The sequence below is a fragment of the Colobus angolensis genome, unplaced genomic scaffold (genome assembly GCF_000951035.1).
Source record: "Colobus angolensis palliatus isolate OR3802 unplaced genomic scaffold, Cang.pa_1.0 Scaffold128, whole genome shotgun sequence".
Taxonomy (NCBI): Eukaryota; Metazoa; Chordata; class Mammalia; order Primates; family Cercopithecidae; genus Colobus; species Colobus angolensis.
Window position 1 is genome coordinate 2547833 of NW_012114030.1, and position 13748 is coordinate 2561580.

Here is a 13748-nt window from a genome sequence, read left to right on the forward strand (position 1 = left end):
CATGTTGGCCAGGCTGGTCTTGAACTCCTGACCTCGTGATCTGCCCGCCTCAGCCTCCCAAAGTGCTGGGATTATAGGTGTGAGCCACCACGCCTGGCCTGCTTCCTTCTTTTGTTGGAGCATATCCTCCGGTAGTTTCTTAAGAAAAAGTACATGGAATGAAGCCATTTTGATACCCTGCATGCCCCAAGATATCTTTATTCTACTTATTTGAAAAATGTGGCTGGCTGTATACTTCCACATAGATTATCATTTACCCTCAGAATTTTGAAGGCATTGCTTTATTTTTTGTGTGTGTTTTTGAATATTTTTTTCTGAGACAGGGTCTCACTCTGTTGCTCAAGCAATCCTCGCGCCTCAACCTCAGGCACATGCCACCACACCTGGCTAAACTTAATTTTATAATTTTTTTGTAGAGATAGGATCTCACTGTATTGCCCAGGCTGGTCACAAACTCCTAGGCTCAAGTGATCCTCCTGGCTCGGCTTCCCAAAGTGCTAGAATTACAGGTGTGAGCCACTGCATCTAGCTGCTTTATTGTTTTTAAGCTTCCAATTTGAGGTTGCGAAGTCTGATGTCATTATGACATACAAAGGTGTGTCATTATTCCCACACCTTTGTATGTGATCATAGTGATCAGAAGCATGAGTTCTGGAGTCAGACCACCTACAAGACTGACTATGCAACCTTGGACAAATTTCTTATTCTCCCTATACCTCAGCTTCCTCATATGCAAATTGGGGTTGTTAGAAGATTGGGTTAATACATATAAAGCACTTACTTCCTGCACAGAGTATGTGCTGCATAAACATTTGCTATCATTATTATTAGGATCTCTTCTTCATACCTGGCATTTTGAAATTTAATGAAATTATCATGAGTCTTTTAAAATGTACTATGCTAGGAATTCAAGAGGTCTGTGGTTTACAACTTTTAAGTTCTAGAAAACTTTGATAATATTTTTTCTTCCATCTGCTTTACTGCCTTATTCTAGCACTCCACTTAGATGTTGAACCTCCTGCCTCATTTGATCTTCATAGATTTTCTTTTATTATGCATCTTTTTGGGCTACTCTTTTGTTTTTAATTTTACTTCAAGTTCTGGGATACATGTGCAGAACATGCAGGCCTGTTACATAGGTATACATGTACCATGGTGGTTTGCTGCACCTATCAACCTGTCATCTACGTTTTAAGCCCCGCATGCATTACCTATTTGTCCTAATGTTCTCCCTCCCCTTGCCCCCAACCCCCTAGTAGGTCCCGGTGTGTGATGTTCCCCTCCCTGTGTCCATGTGTTCTCATTTGTTCAACTCCCACTTATGAGTGAGAACTTGTGTTTTTTGATTTTCTGTTCCTGTGTTAGTTTGCTAAGAATGATGGCTTCCAGCTTCATCTATATCCCTGCGAAGGACATGAACTCATTCTTTTTTATGGCTACATGGTCTATGTTCTTATTTATTTATTTATTTATTTTTGAGACAGAGTCTTGCTCTGTCACCCAGGCTGGAGTGCAGTGGCGTGGTCTTGGCTCACTGCCAGCTCTGCCTCCCAGGTTCACGCCATTCTTCTGCCTCAGCCTCCCAAGTAGCGGGGACTACAAGCACCTGCAACCACACCCGGCTAATTTTTTGTATTTTTAGTAGAGACGGGGTTTCACCGTGTTAGCCAGGATGGTCTCTATCTCCTGACCTCGTGATCCACCCACCTCGGCCTCCCAAAGTGCTGGGATTACAGGCGTGAGTCACTGCACCTGGTTTATTTATTTTTTGAGACACGGTCTCACTGTGTCACCCAGGCTAGACTGCAGCGGTGCAATCTCGGCTCACTGCAGCCTCCACCTCCCAGGCTCAAGCGATCCTCCCACCCTAGCCTCCAGAGAAGCTGGGACTACAAGTGCACACCACCATGCCCTGCTAATTTTTGTATTTTTTGTAGAGACAGGTTTTTGCTATGTTGCCCAGGTTGGTATTGAACTCATGGGCTCAAGCCCGCCTTGGCCTCCCAAAGTGCGAGTTATTACAGGTGTGAGTTACTGCGCCTGGCCTTTTGGGGCTACTTGCTGATAAATTTCTGCAACTTTATGCCTCCTATTAGAATTTTTTTTTTTTGAGACAGAGTTTTGCTCTTGTTGTACAGGCTGAAGTGCAATGGCATGATCTCGGCTCACTGTATCCTCTGTCTCCTGGGTTCAAGTGATTCTCCTGCCTCAGCCTCCCAAGTAGCTGGGATTACAGGCACGCGCCACCAAGCCCAGCTAATTTTTATATTCTTAGTAAAGGTGGGGTTTCACCATGTCGGCCAGGCTGGTCTCGAACTCCTGACCTCTGGTGATCTGCCCACCTTTTGGCCTCCCAAAATGCTGGGATTACAGGCATGAGCCACCACTCCCAGCCCCCTACTAAAAATTTTCAAGTTTTAGCTTTATCTTTATATTCTAAGTGGCTGGTTCTCTTAATTATTGTTTTGTGGATTTTTTTTAATTCTTTTTTCCTATTTCCTGTATTGTCCCTCTGAGTTTCCTTTTTCTGTTTAAGTTGGAGGCTCTCCTCACATGCCTGGTGATCCTTGACTGCTTATATTTAAGAATGAGGCATTAAAAAGCTTAACATTAGCTGGGCACGGTGGCTTATGCCTGTAATCCCAGCACTTCGGGAAGCTGAGGTGAGTAGATTGAGGTTAGGAGTTCGAGACCAGCCCGGCCAATTTGGTGAAACCACATCTCTCCTAAAAACACAAAATTCACTGGGTGTGGTGGCGCACACTTGTAATCTCAGCTACTCGGGAGGCTGAGGCAGGAGAATCACTTGAACCCGGGAGGCAGAGGTTGCAGTGAGCTGAGATCATACCACTGTACTCCAGCCTTGGCAAAAGAGTGACTCTGGAAAAAAAAAAAACACAAAAAAACAGCTTAACATCATTCAATAAAGGCTTTCACCTAGGAGGCCTTGTGGTACAGTGATTTTGGGCTTTTTTAATTTTTTTGAGACAGGGTTTCACTCCCGTCGCCCAAGCTGGACTGCAGTGTTTGCGCACTGCAACCTCTGCCTTGCGGGTTCAAGGTTCTCCCACTTCAGCCTCCCGAGTAGCTGGGACTACAGGGGCATACCATCACGCTTGGGTACTTTTGTATTTTTTTTGTTTTAGTAGAGACAGAGTTTTGCCATATTGGCCAGGCTGAACTCGAACTCCTGAGCTCAAGAGATCTGCCCACCTTGGCCTCCCAAAGTGCTGGGATTATAGGCGTGAGCCACTGGGCTTGGCCTGGCCAGTGTTTTTAATAGCTAATTGAGGAAGCGGGCTGGGCAGTCTCATTTTAGATTTTTATTCTCTTTTCAGTTAGGCTCCCTATCCTCTGCTGTGTGTGATGCTCCCAACTTTACCTGTGTAGGTGAGGGGCAGTCACCTGGCTGTGTGAAATAAGAGTGTAGAGAACACTAGAGATCTAATTACCGTGTATAAACTCTTAACCAGTATGTTTTTATCCCCAGCCCTTACCCCATCTTCTGAGCAATCTTCTTGCTGCTTGTCTTCCCCTACTGTGAAAGATTCCTCTAAGTCAGTTACCCCTCTTCCACCTCCTTTCCATCTTTCAAGAACTGTTGACACCTTCCTTTTGCTATTTCCTGCTCCATCCTGTAACCCTTGGGGTATATGCCTGCTTTGAGTCCTTTTCTGTCATCTCAGGGAGAAGGTGCAACCCTAAATCTGGGTGTTAAATCCCCCAATTCACCAGATCAGGGAAAACACTCACTCTGCTATACCAGACTCAATGTATCGTTTTATGACTGTATTGAATTTCAAACAACCAAACATTAGCCAGAAGAGTTTTTCAAGGTCTCTTTTATTTATTTAGCAAGAAATTACTCTTTATTGATCAAATCACCAGGAATTTGCAGCAAAAGACTTAACATCTTAATGACCACCAAGGCCTGGGCTCTGAGGCTTGCTCTGCCTCTCCCAGTCCTTAACGGAGTTTAGAGGGAGAGACGTCATAACAGAGACCAAGTCAGATGGTTACAGGTCCTCCTTTCCCAGTCATCAGACAAGCTGCTCAATTCTTTTCCAGAGCAGGAGAGAGCCAGTACTTCAGTAACATTGAATAAAGAATTTGATGTTGCATTATACGATCTCTCTTGACAATTTAGTTATCAACAATATTGGTCCAAAACTCATTTGCTTCTGATCTAAATTTTTTTCATTTTGCAATTTACTTTGTGTGTTATTTTAATAATCTCACTCCCTGTGCAGAAATTAATCAACCCAGTGCAAAGAAAAATCCCTCAACCTGGAATAGCCTCATCTTACTTTGAAAAGAGAAAACAGAGGTATTTTTGCTCCTCTTCTACCCAAGTGATGAACAAACATCCCCCCAAAGTTCAAAATGTTACTCTGGCCTCGGAATGTAGATAAAAGCTGCTTTTGATGGGCTGATTCCAATCACCTAGAAAGGGCAGCCAGAACCACTATGCAGGCAGCCTTCTTTGGAAATTTCTTAAAATCAACTCTTGAGAACCATCTGTGATTGTGGACAATGGCTGTAAAGTCCAAACAACTTCTGTTCTTTCATCTCACGAGCTAGGCTCAGAGGAGGCATTTGAACTGTCAGGAGCAAGAGCAGCAGCTGTAGCCCCACGAGGTAGGACTTCAATAACTCGCGGCTTGTCAATGATCCGGGCCGTTCGGTTTCCCTTTTCCACAATGCCAACGATCCACGCTTGGTGACCCTCTCCGTACTTGGAGGATTTGATTTCGGAACAAAAGCGAGCCGCCTGTTCTCTTGGCAGACAAATCAGAAATCCCCCAGAGGTCTCAGCTGAGGTTCCTTGAAGAAGCCCAAACCGTCCACTGGCCTTGCTGACGGCAGCCATCTTGGCAATTATCGGCAGATTATGAATAACAAAGGACACTTCATTTCTTTGTTGTTTTGCAAGGTTCTGGGAGTGCCCCAGAATGCCAAAGCCCGTGATATCTGTGGCCGCATGGGCATTAAATGTGTGCATTAAACCTGCAGCAGTTCTGTTGAGGGTAGCCATATTGAACATGGCTTCCTGATAGGCCAGCTCCACCTCTTCTCTGGAGATCACCATCTTTACTTTATTCCATCTTTCAGGATTATCCAGCCATTGGTGGGCATTGACAGCAACCTGGGTTCCTAATGGTTTGGTTAACACCAGCACGTCCCCAACGACGGCGCTGTCCGGCATTATGAACTCATTTGGCTGGCATACCACCGTGGCAACTCCACCGACTATAATCCAAGGGTTGACCACCGTTTGCCCACCGGTCACTGCCGTCCCTCCTTCCTCCGCGGCATCCCGAAAGCCTTTGACCATGAGTGGCGTTACCTTTTCACGTTCCTCCTCACTCATACTCTGGCTGACGCTGAGTAGCATCAACATGTTGTCACACTCAGTAATCCCCATGGCGTAGAGGTCACTCAGCACGTTGGCACAAGCTATGCGCCCCATCATGTAGGGATCTTCCACCAAGGGGTAAAAGAAGTCCGTGGTCTGCACCAGTGACAGGCCTCCGTGCCTCAGGGGGATGACGCAAGAGTCCATCCCGATGCCCAGGGCTGGAAAGGTGGGGCTGGAGCCCGCTCCTGTTGGCATGCTGGCTTCCTGGGACGCCTCTTCCTGGCCGCCCACCAGGCTCCGGCCCAGCGGGGGCCGCACGTCCGGCCGCGTCAGTCCCGCCAGGAGTTTGAGCAGCGTCTCCTGCGGGACCTTGCAGCCTCAGCCCTTCATGCCGGAGAAGCCCGTCAGCCGCCAGCTCGGGCTGAGGCCCAACGCCTGGGGCTCGAAGGGCCGGTAGTTGGAGAAGCTCCGGCCCAGAGTCAAGCCCGCCGGGCCCCAGGAGCCTTCCGCTGCTGCCATTGCCGCCATCGCCTCTCCGCAGGCGCCCGTTGCCGAGGCTTCCGCCATCGTGCCTGCCCGGCAGGAAAGGGAGGGGAGAAGAGGGCCCTTTTATTTTCCACTCAGGTTAATATGAAGTAAAAGTCAAATATTAGCTGCAGGGATTCTCCCCAGCACGACTCACACCGCGAGACTTACGGCAGGCGCAATCTTCGTGATAGAGGAGCCGCCGTACTCCCGTATTTATATCCCAGGTGATTGACAGATGCAACATCCAATGACGACTCCGACACCGAGAGGCGGGCTTCCTAGACTCTAAAAGGCGCAACAACCTCAGGCTTGCAAAACCCATCGCAAAGGGATTGCAGAACGTCACGTGTTTTCCTTCGCTCTCCTAGTAATGTAAATGGTTTCTTGGCAGCGGCTGACGGAACATTGCTCCTTTCGAGTAACTTTTTCAAGTCCAACAAATTGTAGACGAGGGAAGATTGGTCACTCGACAAACCTCATGATCGGCAGGATTCAAGGGTCACTTGACAGCGCACATGATCGATCCAGGGCAGCAAAATAGCCCAAGGGGAAAAACAAAGCTTGAGAAATTAGAAATTAAACTACTACTATTAAGTAAGCAAACTGCAGGCAGTATAATGAAATGTATAGTGTTATACATGTCATGTATGTATACCGACATGTTATAAATGTCAGTATAATGAAATGTTAACATGAACTTCAGGAACTCTAGGACTCAGGAGGTCGAGGCTGCAGTGAGCTGTGACTGCGCCACTGCACTCCAATCTGGGCGACACAGCGAGAAATGGACTCTAAAAAAGCAAACAACAATAACAAACAAACAAACAGCCCCCGACAAAAAAAAAAGAGAGAGAGAGAGAGAGAGATTTAGGACTGAAAGTCCAGACACCTGCATGGATTCTAATGGTGCTTCCCACCAGCTGTGTGTGGAGTCACTTTCAGTATCGGTTGACTCATCCATCTGTGGAACAGAGTAGGTTACACAGGACTGGTCTATTCTAAAATTTCTATATTGCTGTAAATATATATAGCCATGAAGGGCAGTTTGCCAATATCTATTAAAAACTCCACCTCCTGGGTTCAAGTGATTCTCCTGTTTCAGCCTCCTGAATAGCTGGGATTACAGGTGTGCACCACCACACTCGGCTAATTACTGCATTTTTAGTAGAGACGGCGTTTCACCATGTTGACCAGGCTGGTCTCAAACTGCTGACCTCAGGTGATCTGCTGGCCTCAGCCTCCCAAAGTGCTGGGATTACAGGCATGAGCCACCACACCCAGCCAATAAAAACTTTTTTAAAAGACAAGAGAATAGAAAACTTAGCATAGGGGCTATTTCTAGGGAGGGCTACATAGGGAGCTTCTGGGCTATGTTTAATTCTGTTCCTTGGGCTGGTGGTGGGTACATGGTACATGGTTGTTCTTTAAACTGTACATGGATATTTTCCCACAGTCTTTTTGTGAGTATGTGATATTTCAGAATTTAAAAAACAAACAAAAAGAAAAGATGATGGAGTGGGAAAATAGAGTGAAAGCAAAAGATCTTGTGTGATGTCTGCATTGCTGTCAGTGAGCTGGCTGACCTTGAGGAAGTGATCTAGCAAGCCTCTCTGCACTTTAGTCTCCTCTTCTGTTAAACCAGGGTCACAATCTCTGCTAGTGGAGAGGCCATAGAAAACCTCAGCTGAGAAGTGTTTTCCAAAATGTTCAGCCTATTGTACAGGGAAAGGATCCTCATATCTCTAAGGGAAAGAGGAAAACAATGTATTACGTCTGTAATCGCCTCACCTGAGTTAAAAAGTGACTAGGTGAGGTGCTGCTGGTTATACATTCTCTTAGTTCTTTGGACTTCTCCCTCTCTGCATTTAGCACAATTGTAATTCTTTGTTTTTTTTTGAAACGGAGTCTCGCACTGTCACCCGGGCTGAAATGCAGCGGTGCGATCTCGGCTTATTGCAACCTCCACCTCCTGGCTTCAAGCAGTTCTCCTTCTTCAGCCTCCCAAGTAGCTGGGATTACAGGCACCCGCCACCATGACCAACGGATGTTTTGTATTTTTAGTAGAGACGGGGTTGCACCATGTTGGCCAGGATGGTCTTGATCTCTTCACCTCGTGATCTGCCCCGGTCTGCCTCCCAAAGTGCTGGGATTACAGGCATGAGCCACTGCGCCTGGCCCTCTAATTTTTTAATCATGTGATAATGCTATGCCTATCTGTCTGGCCCCCTCGTTTGTAAGCTCCGCAGAGCAGGGGCTGCTCTGTTGTTTTTGTTTGTTTTGTTTTGTTTTGAGACAGTTTCACTGTTGTCACTCAGGCTGGAGTGCAGTGGCTTAATCTCAGCTCACTGCAACCTCTGCCTCCTAGGTTCAAGCGATTCTCCTGCCTCAGCCTTCCGAGTAGCTGGGATTATAGTCACCTGACACCACGCCTGACTGATTTTTGTATTTTTAGTAAAGATGGGGTTTCACCATGTTGGCCAGGCTGGTCTTGAACTCCTGAGCTCAGGTGATCCTCCTGCCTCAGCCTCCCAAAGTGCTGGGGTTACAGGCATGAGCCACTGCGCCTGGCTGAGGGGCCTCCTTGATAATACTCATAACCTCTACTCCATGCCCTTCTAGGAAGCAGAGGTCTTTGGGGGAAGGTTTTCATCCATACAGTTCCCTGTTGCTTCTACTTGGAACAATATTCACTTGGACCGATGCAAAGAAAGTCACAAATTTGCCTTGGCCAGTCACCAACCTGCTGTGCTCAGAATGACACATGCATGTGCCTCTGTGCAGGTGACCCATAGGGGCCTCTCCAGGGTGACCATGTGAGGGCTGCAGCATCAGCACCTGGAAGCATTCCTTTTGTTCTTTTTCTCACTAAGAGATCCATTGAGCTGTGTTTACTACTTGTGACTGGGCGCAGTGGCTCATGCCTGTAATAGCAGTACTTTGGGAGGCCAATATGAGTGGATCACCTGAGGTCAGGAGTTCGAGACCAGCCTAACCAATGTGGCGAAACCCTGTCTCTACTAAAAATACAAAAATTAGCCTGGCATGGTGGTGCATGCCTGTAATTTCAGCTACTCAGGAGGCTGAGGCAGGAGGATTACTTGAAGCCGGGAGGCGAAGGTTGCAGTGAGCAGAGATTGCACAACTGCACTCTAGCCTGGGTGACAGAGGGAGACTCCATCTCAAAAAAAAAAACAAACAAAAAAAAGAACAAGAGGACCTTGCTTGAGCCTGGGAGTTCAAGGTGACAGTGAGCTATCATCGCGCCACTGCACTCCAGGCTGGGAAAGGAATAACAGGTTTGGAGTCCCAGTCCCTGGTTTGCTTTTCACATACAACAAAAGCATTTGGGTCAGGCATGTGGCCCAATTATGATAATCATTTGGGGTTATAACACTACACTTGAAGGATCAGTACACCTAAGAAATTCTTATTTTTCACTGTGGTAAAATACACGTACCTTTAGTACACCAGTCCCATTTTCCCCTTTATTTTCTTTTTCTTTTTCTTTTTTCTTTTCTTTTCTTTTTTTTTTTTTTTGAGACACGGTCTTGCTATGTCACCCCAGCTGGAGTGCAGTGGTTTAGTGATAGCTCACTGCAGCCTTGACCTCCTGGGCTCAAGCAATCCTCCCACCCCAGCCTCCCAAGTAGCTGGGACTACAGATGCAAACTACCACTCCTGCTAAATTTTGTAGAGATAGGGTCTTGATATGTTTCCCAGGCTGATCTCCAACTTCTAGGCTCGAGTGATCCACTCACCCGAGCCTCCCAAAATGCTGGGATTACAGGCATGAACCACAACACCCGGTCCCATTTTTTTTTCTTATTGCAAAATCATTCTGTTGTCATTGTAGAAAAATCATAAAATACAGCTTCGTAAAAAGGAGGAATGTTAAAACAACTTGAAATCCCATTTCCCAAAGAGAAAACCTATTAATACCTTAATGGATAGTGTTTTATACATTTTCCACCTACACGCGTCACCACCTCACACCGAACTCCAGTGGGCGCCCTGTCACCCTCCACCCTGTGGGAAGCCCCACCCTATGTGCTGTGTATGTATTTTTTTTTTAATTAGCAAAAATGGGATAATCTCATTTATTTATTTATTTTATTATTTTTTGGTGAGACAGAGTCCCACTGTCGCCCAGGCTGGAGTGCAGTGGCACGATCTTGACTCACTGCAACCTCCACCCCCCGGGTTCAAGCGATTCTCCTGTCTCAGCCTGGCAAGTAGCTGGGATTACAGGCCCCTGTCACCATGCCCAGCTACTTTTTTGTATTTTTAGTAGAGATAGGGTTTCACCGTGTTGGCCAGGCTGGTCTTGAACTCCCGACCTCAGGTGATCCACCTGCCTTGGGCTCCCAAAGTGCTGGGGTTACAGGCGTGAGCCACCGTGACCAGCCTCATTTACTTCTAGTAAGAAATAAAATAATGGTTAAAAATTACCGGGCATACCTGATTATAGATGCTTAACACTCCCTGGGTTCATTCACAAATATTTACTGAAGACCTCCTCTGTGCCAGCCACTGTGCTAGATAGACCTGGGGATACAGCAGTGAACACAACAGAAAAAATTGTCTCACAGCAGTGAGCTAAGATCATGCTACTGCACTCCAGCCTGGGCAACAAGAGCAAAACTCCGTCTCAAAAAAAAAAATTCAAGAGGTTCAGAACCTCTGAAACGTCCTTCCCACTGAATGAGTGCTCCCATTGTCGGTCCCTGACCTGGCCCTGACCGAGGCCTGGCATGGCCTCAGTTCCCAAGCCCCACTTCCCCTGGACTTGCCTGTGGGACTTAATAGTATCAGGCTCTGCCTCAGAAAACTTGAGAGATGACACCTATGACCACCACCCTCACACCTTCAGCAGCTGCCACCATCCCAAGCGACAGAAAGCTTCAGCTTTGTATCTGGGGCAAATGTGAGAAGCCCTAGTGCATCATCTCTTGCCACAAGAGCAAGAGAGCCATATGTGCTGGGGCGAGCCTATAGTCCCAGCTAGTTGGGAGGCTGAGGCAGGAGCATCACTGGAGTCCAGGAGTTCAAGGCCATAGTGTGCTATGATGGCACCTGTGAATGGCCACTGCACTCCAGCCCAGGCAACACAGTGGCTGCTCTCAATTGTCCTTTGGAATGGCTGTTTCTCTGCCCAAGAAACACTATTATCTTCAAGAGGAAGTCCCTCCTCTGTGATCTCACACCTTGGTCTTTCCTCTGTTCCAGCATTTACCATGCTGAGTTTTCTGTGACACCTGTGAGGTCCTACAGCTGGAACCCTGCTTCAGTGGTCTTCATGTGCCCAAGGCTCAGCATGGGGTCTGGTACAAAGAAAGTCTTAGACAGTGTTTGCTGAATGAATAAACACTAAGAAAAGTGAAGAAGGAAACAGTGCAATACCCTGACTTTCAGAGGTCATCAAAGCATTGCAAATCCTTTTTAAAAACTGTAATTTTGACCGGGCAAGGTGGCTCATGCCTGTAATCCCAGCACTTTGGGAGGCTGAGGCAAGTGGATCACAAGGTCAGGAGTTTGAGACCAGCATGACCAACAAGGTGAAACTCTGTCTTTACTAAAAATACAAAAACTAGCCAGGCATGGTGGTGCATGTCTGTAATCCCAACTACTCGGGAGGCTGAAGTGGGAGAATCACTTGAACCCTGGGGTGGAGGTTGCAGTGAGATGAGATTGCGCCACTGCACTCCAGCCTGGGCGACAGAGCAAGATTCTATCTCAAAAAAAAAAAAAATTATAATTTTTTTGAGACAGAGTTTTGCTGTCACTGAGGCTGGAGTGCAATGGCACAATCTTGGCTCACTGCAATCTCCGCCTCCCAGGTTCAAGTGATTCTCCCGCCTCAGTCTCCCCAGTATCTGGGACTATTTTTAGTAGAGATGTGGTTTCATCATGTTGTCCAGGCTGATCTCAAACTCCTGACCTCAATGGATCCACCCGCCTCGGCCTCCCAAAGTGATGGGATTACAGTTGTGAACTAGCACATCTGGCCAAAAATTAATTAATTTTTTTTGAGACAGAGTCTTGCTGTGTAGCCCAGGCTGGAACGCAATGGCATGATCTCGTCTCACTGCGACCTCTGCCTCCTGGGTTCAAGTGATTCTCCTGCCTCAGCCTCCCGAGTAGCTGGGATTACAGGCACCTGTCACTTTGCCAGTCTAGTTTTTGTGTTTTTAATAGAGACGGGGTTTCGCCATGTTGGCCAGGCTGGTCTCGAACTCCTGACCTCTGGTCATCCGCCTGCCTTGGCCTCCCAAAGTGCTAGGATTATAGGCGTGAGCCACCGTGCCCAGCCAATTATTTTTTTAAAAAGAGATTAAGTCTCTCACCCATGCTGCACTCACCCGGGCTGGAGTGCAGTGGCGCAATCACAATTCACTGCAGCCTGAAACTCCTGGGCTCAAGCGATCCTCCGGCCTTATCTTCCCACCATGCCACGCTTATCTCAAATCCATTATTAATTTTTTTATTTTAAAAGTAATATGTGCTCTTTATTTGAAAGCAAACATTATGGAGATATATACACAGACAGCCCTTCGTATCTGTGAGTTTCATGTCCGTGGATTCAGCCAATCATGTGTTGAAAATGATTATAAAAGAAAGAATGAGTGGTTATCTCTGCACCGAACATGTACAGACTTTTTTTCTTGTAATTATTTCCTAAACAATACAGTGTACTAATGATTTACATGCCATTTACATTGTATTAGGTATTATAAGTAATCTAGAAATGATTTGTGTAGGTTACATACAAATACTATACCATTTTATATAAGGGACTTGAGCATCTGCAGAACTTGTTATTTGCAGGGCTTCCTGGAATCAATCCCCCATTGATATGGGAGGGACGACTGTGTATGTCAATATCAATATCATTGCACATGGAAGGTTCCCAAAACCTCATGTCTTCTGTGCTCTATAAATAAGACATTTCTAAAATCTAGAAGTAACTGCACAGAGTTCCTTGCACCAATTTGTTTTAAAGTATACCTAACAAATGTTTAGTAGGCAGAGATGTGGAAGTGAGAGGCTGAGAAAAAACAGGTTTCCTGCCTAATGGATAAATAAGATGTGACACACACTGTTTTGTAACTTGATTTTTTTCTGCTTATATTATCATAACAATCTTTCTATGCTATCACATGTAAATTTACCTTTTTTGGGGGGGACAGGGTCTGGTTTTGTTGCCTAGGCTGGAGTGCAGTGGTGTAACCTCAGCTCACTGCAACCTCTGCCTCCTGGGCTGAAATGCTCCTCCCACCTCAGCCTCCCAAGTAGCTGGAACCACAGGCATGCACCACCATACCCGGCTAATTTTTGTACCTTTTGCAAAGATAGTGTTGCTGAAGCTGGTTTCAAACTCCTGGGCTCAGGCGATCTGCTCACTTTGGCCTCCCAAAGTGTTGGGATTACAGGCATGAGTCACTGTGCCCAGTCGATATTTTGTTAAAAGTTGGATAGTATTCTATGAAATTGATACATTTAATTGATTTAACCAACTGGTTATTGCTGGATATTTCATTTGTCTTGTCTTCTTCCTCTTTTTTTTAATTAAAAGATTTCCTTGGTCAGGTGTGGTGGTTCATGCCAAGTAATCTCAACACTTTAGAAGACTGAGGTGGGAGGACTGCTTGAGCTTATGAGTTCTAGACCACCCTGAGCAACGTGGTTAGACCGCGTCTCTACAAAAAATAAAGTTGGCTGGGCATGTGGTACTTGCCTGTGGTCCCAGCTACTTGGGAGGGTGAGGTGGGAAGATCAGTTCAGTGAACCAAGATTGTGCCACTGCACTCCAGCCTGGGTGACAGAATAAGACCCTGCATTAAAAAAAAAAAAAAAAAAAAGA

The 13748-nt window shown here is 46.3% G+C and overlaps 1 protein-coding gene across 1 annotated transcript; it reads right to left on the minus strand.

Annotated features, from left to right (window-relative positions):
* Positions 1-3825: 3825 nt before the first annotated feature.
* SEPHS2 (selenophosphate synthetase 2) lies at positions 3826-6374 on the minus strand. Its single transcript, XM_011933580.1, is given in 1 exon segment — positions 3826-6374. A coding segment is annotated over 1 exon segment (1356 nt). The 5' UTR covers positions 5927-6374; the 3' UTR covers positions 3826-4570.
* Between the last annotated feature and the right edge of the window lie 7374 nt (positions 6375-13748).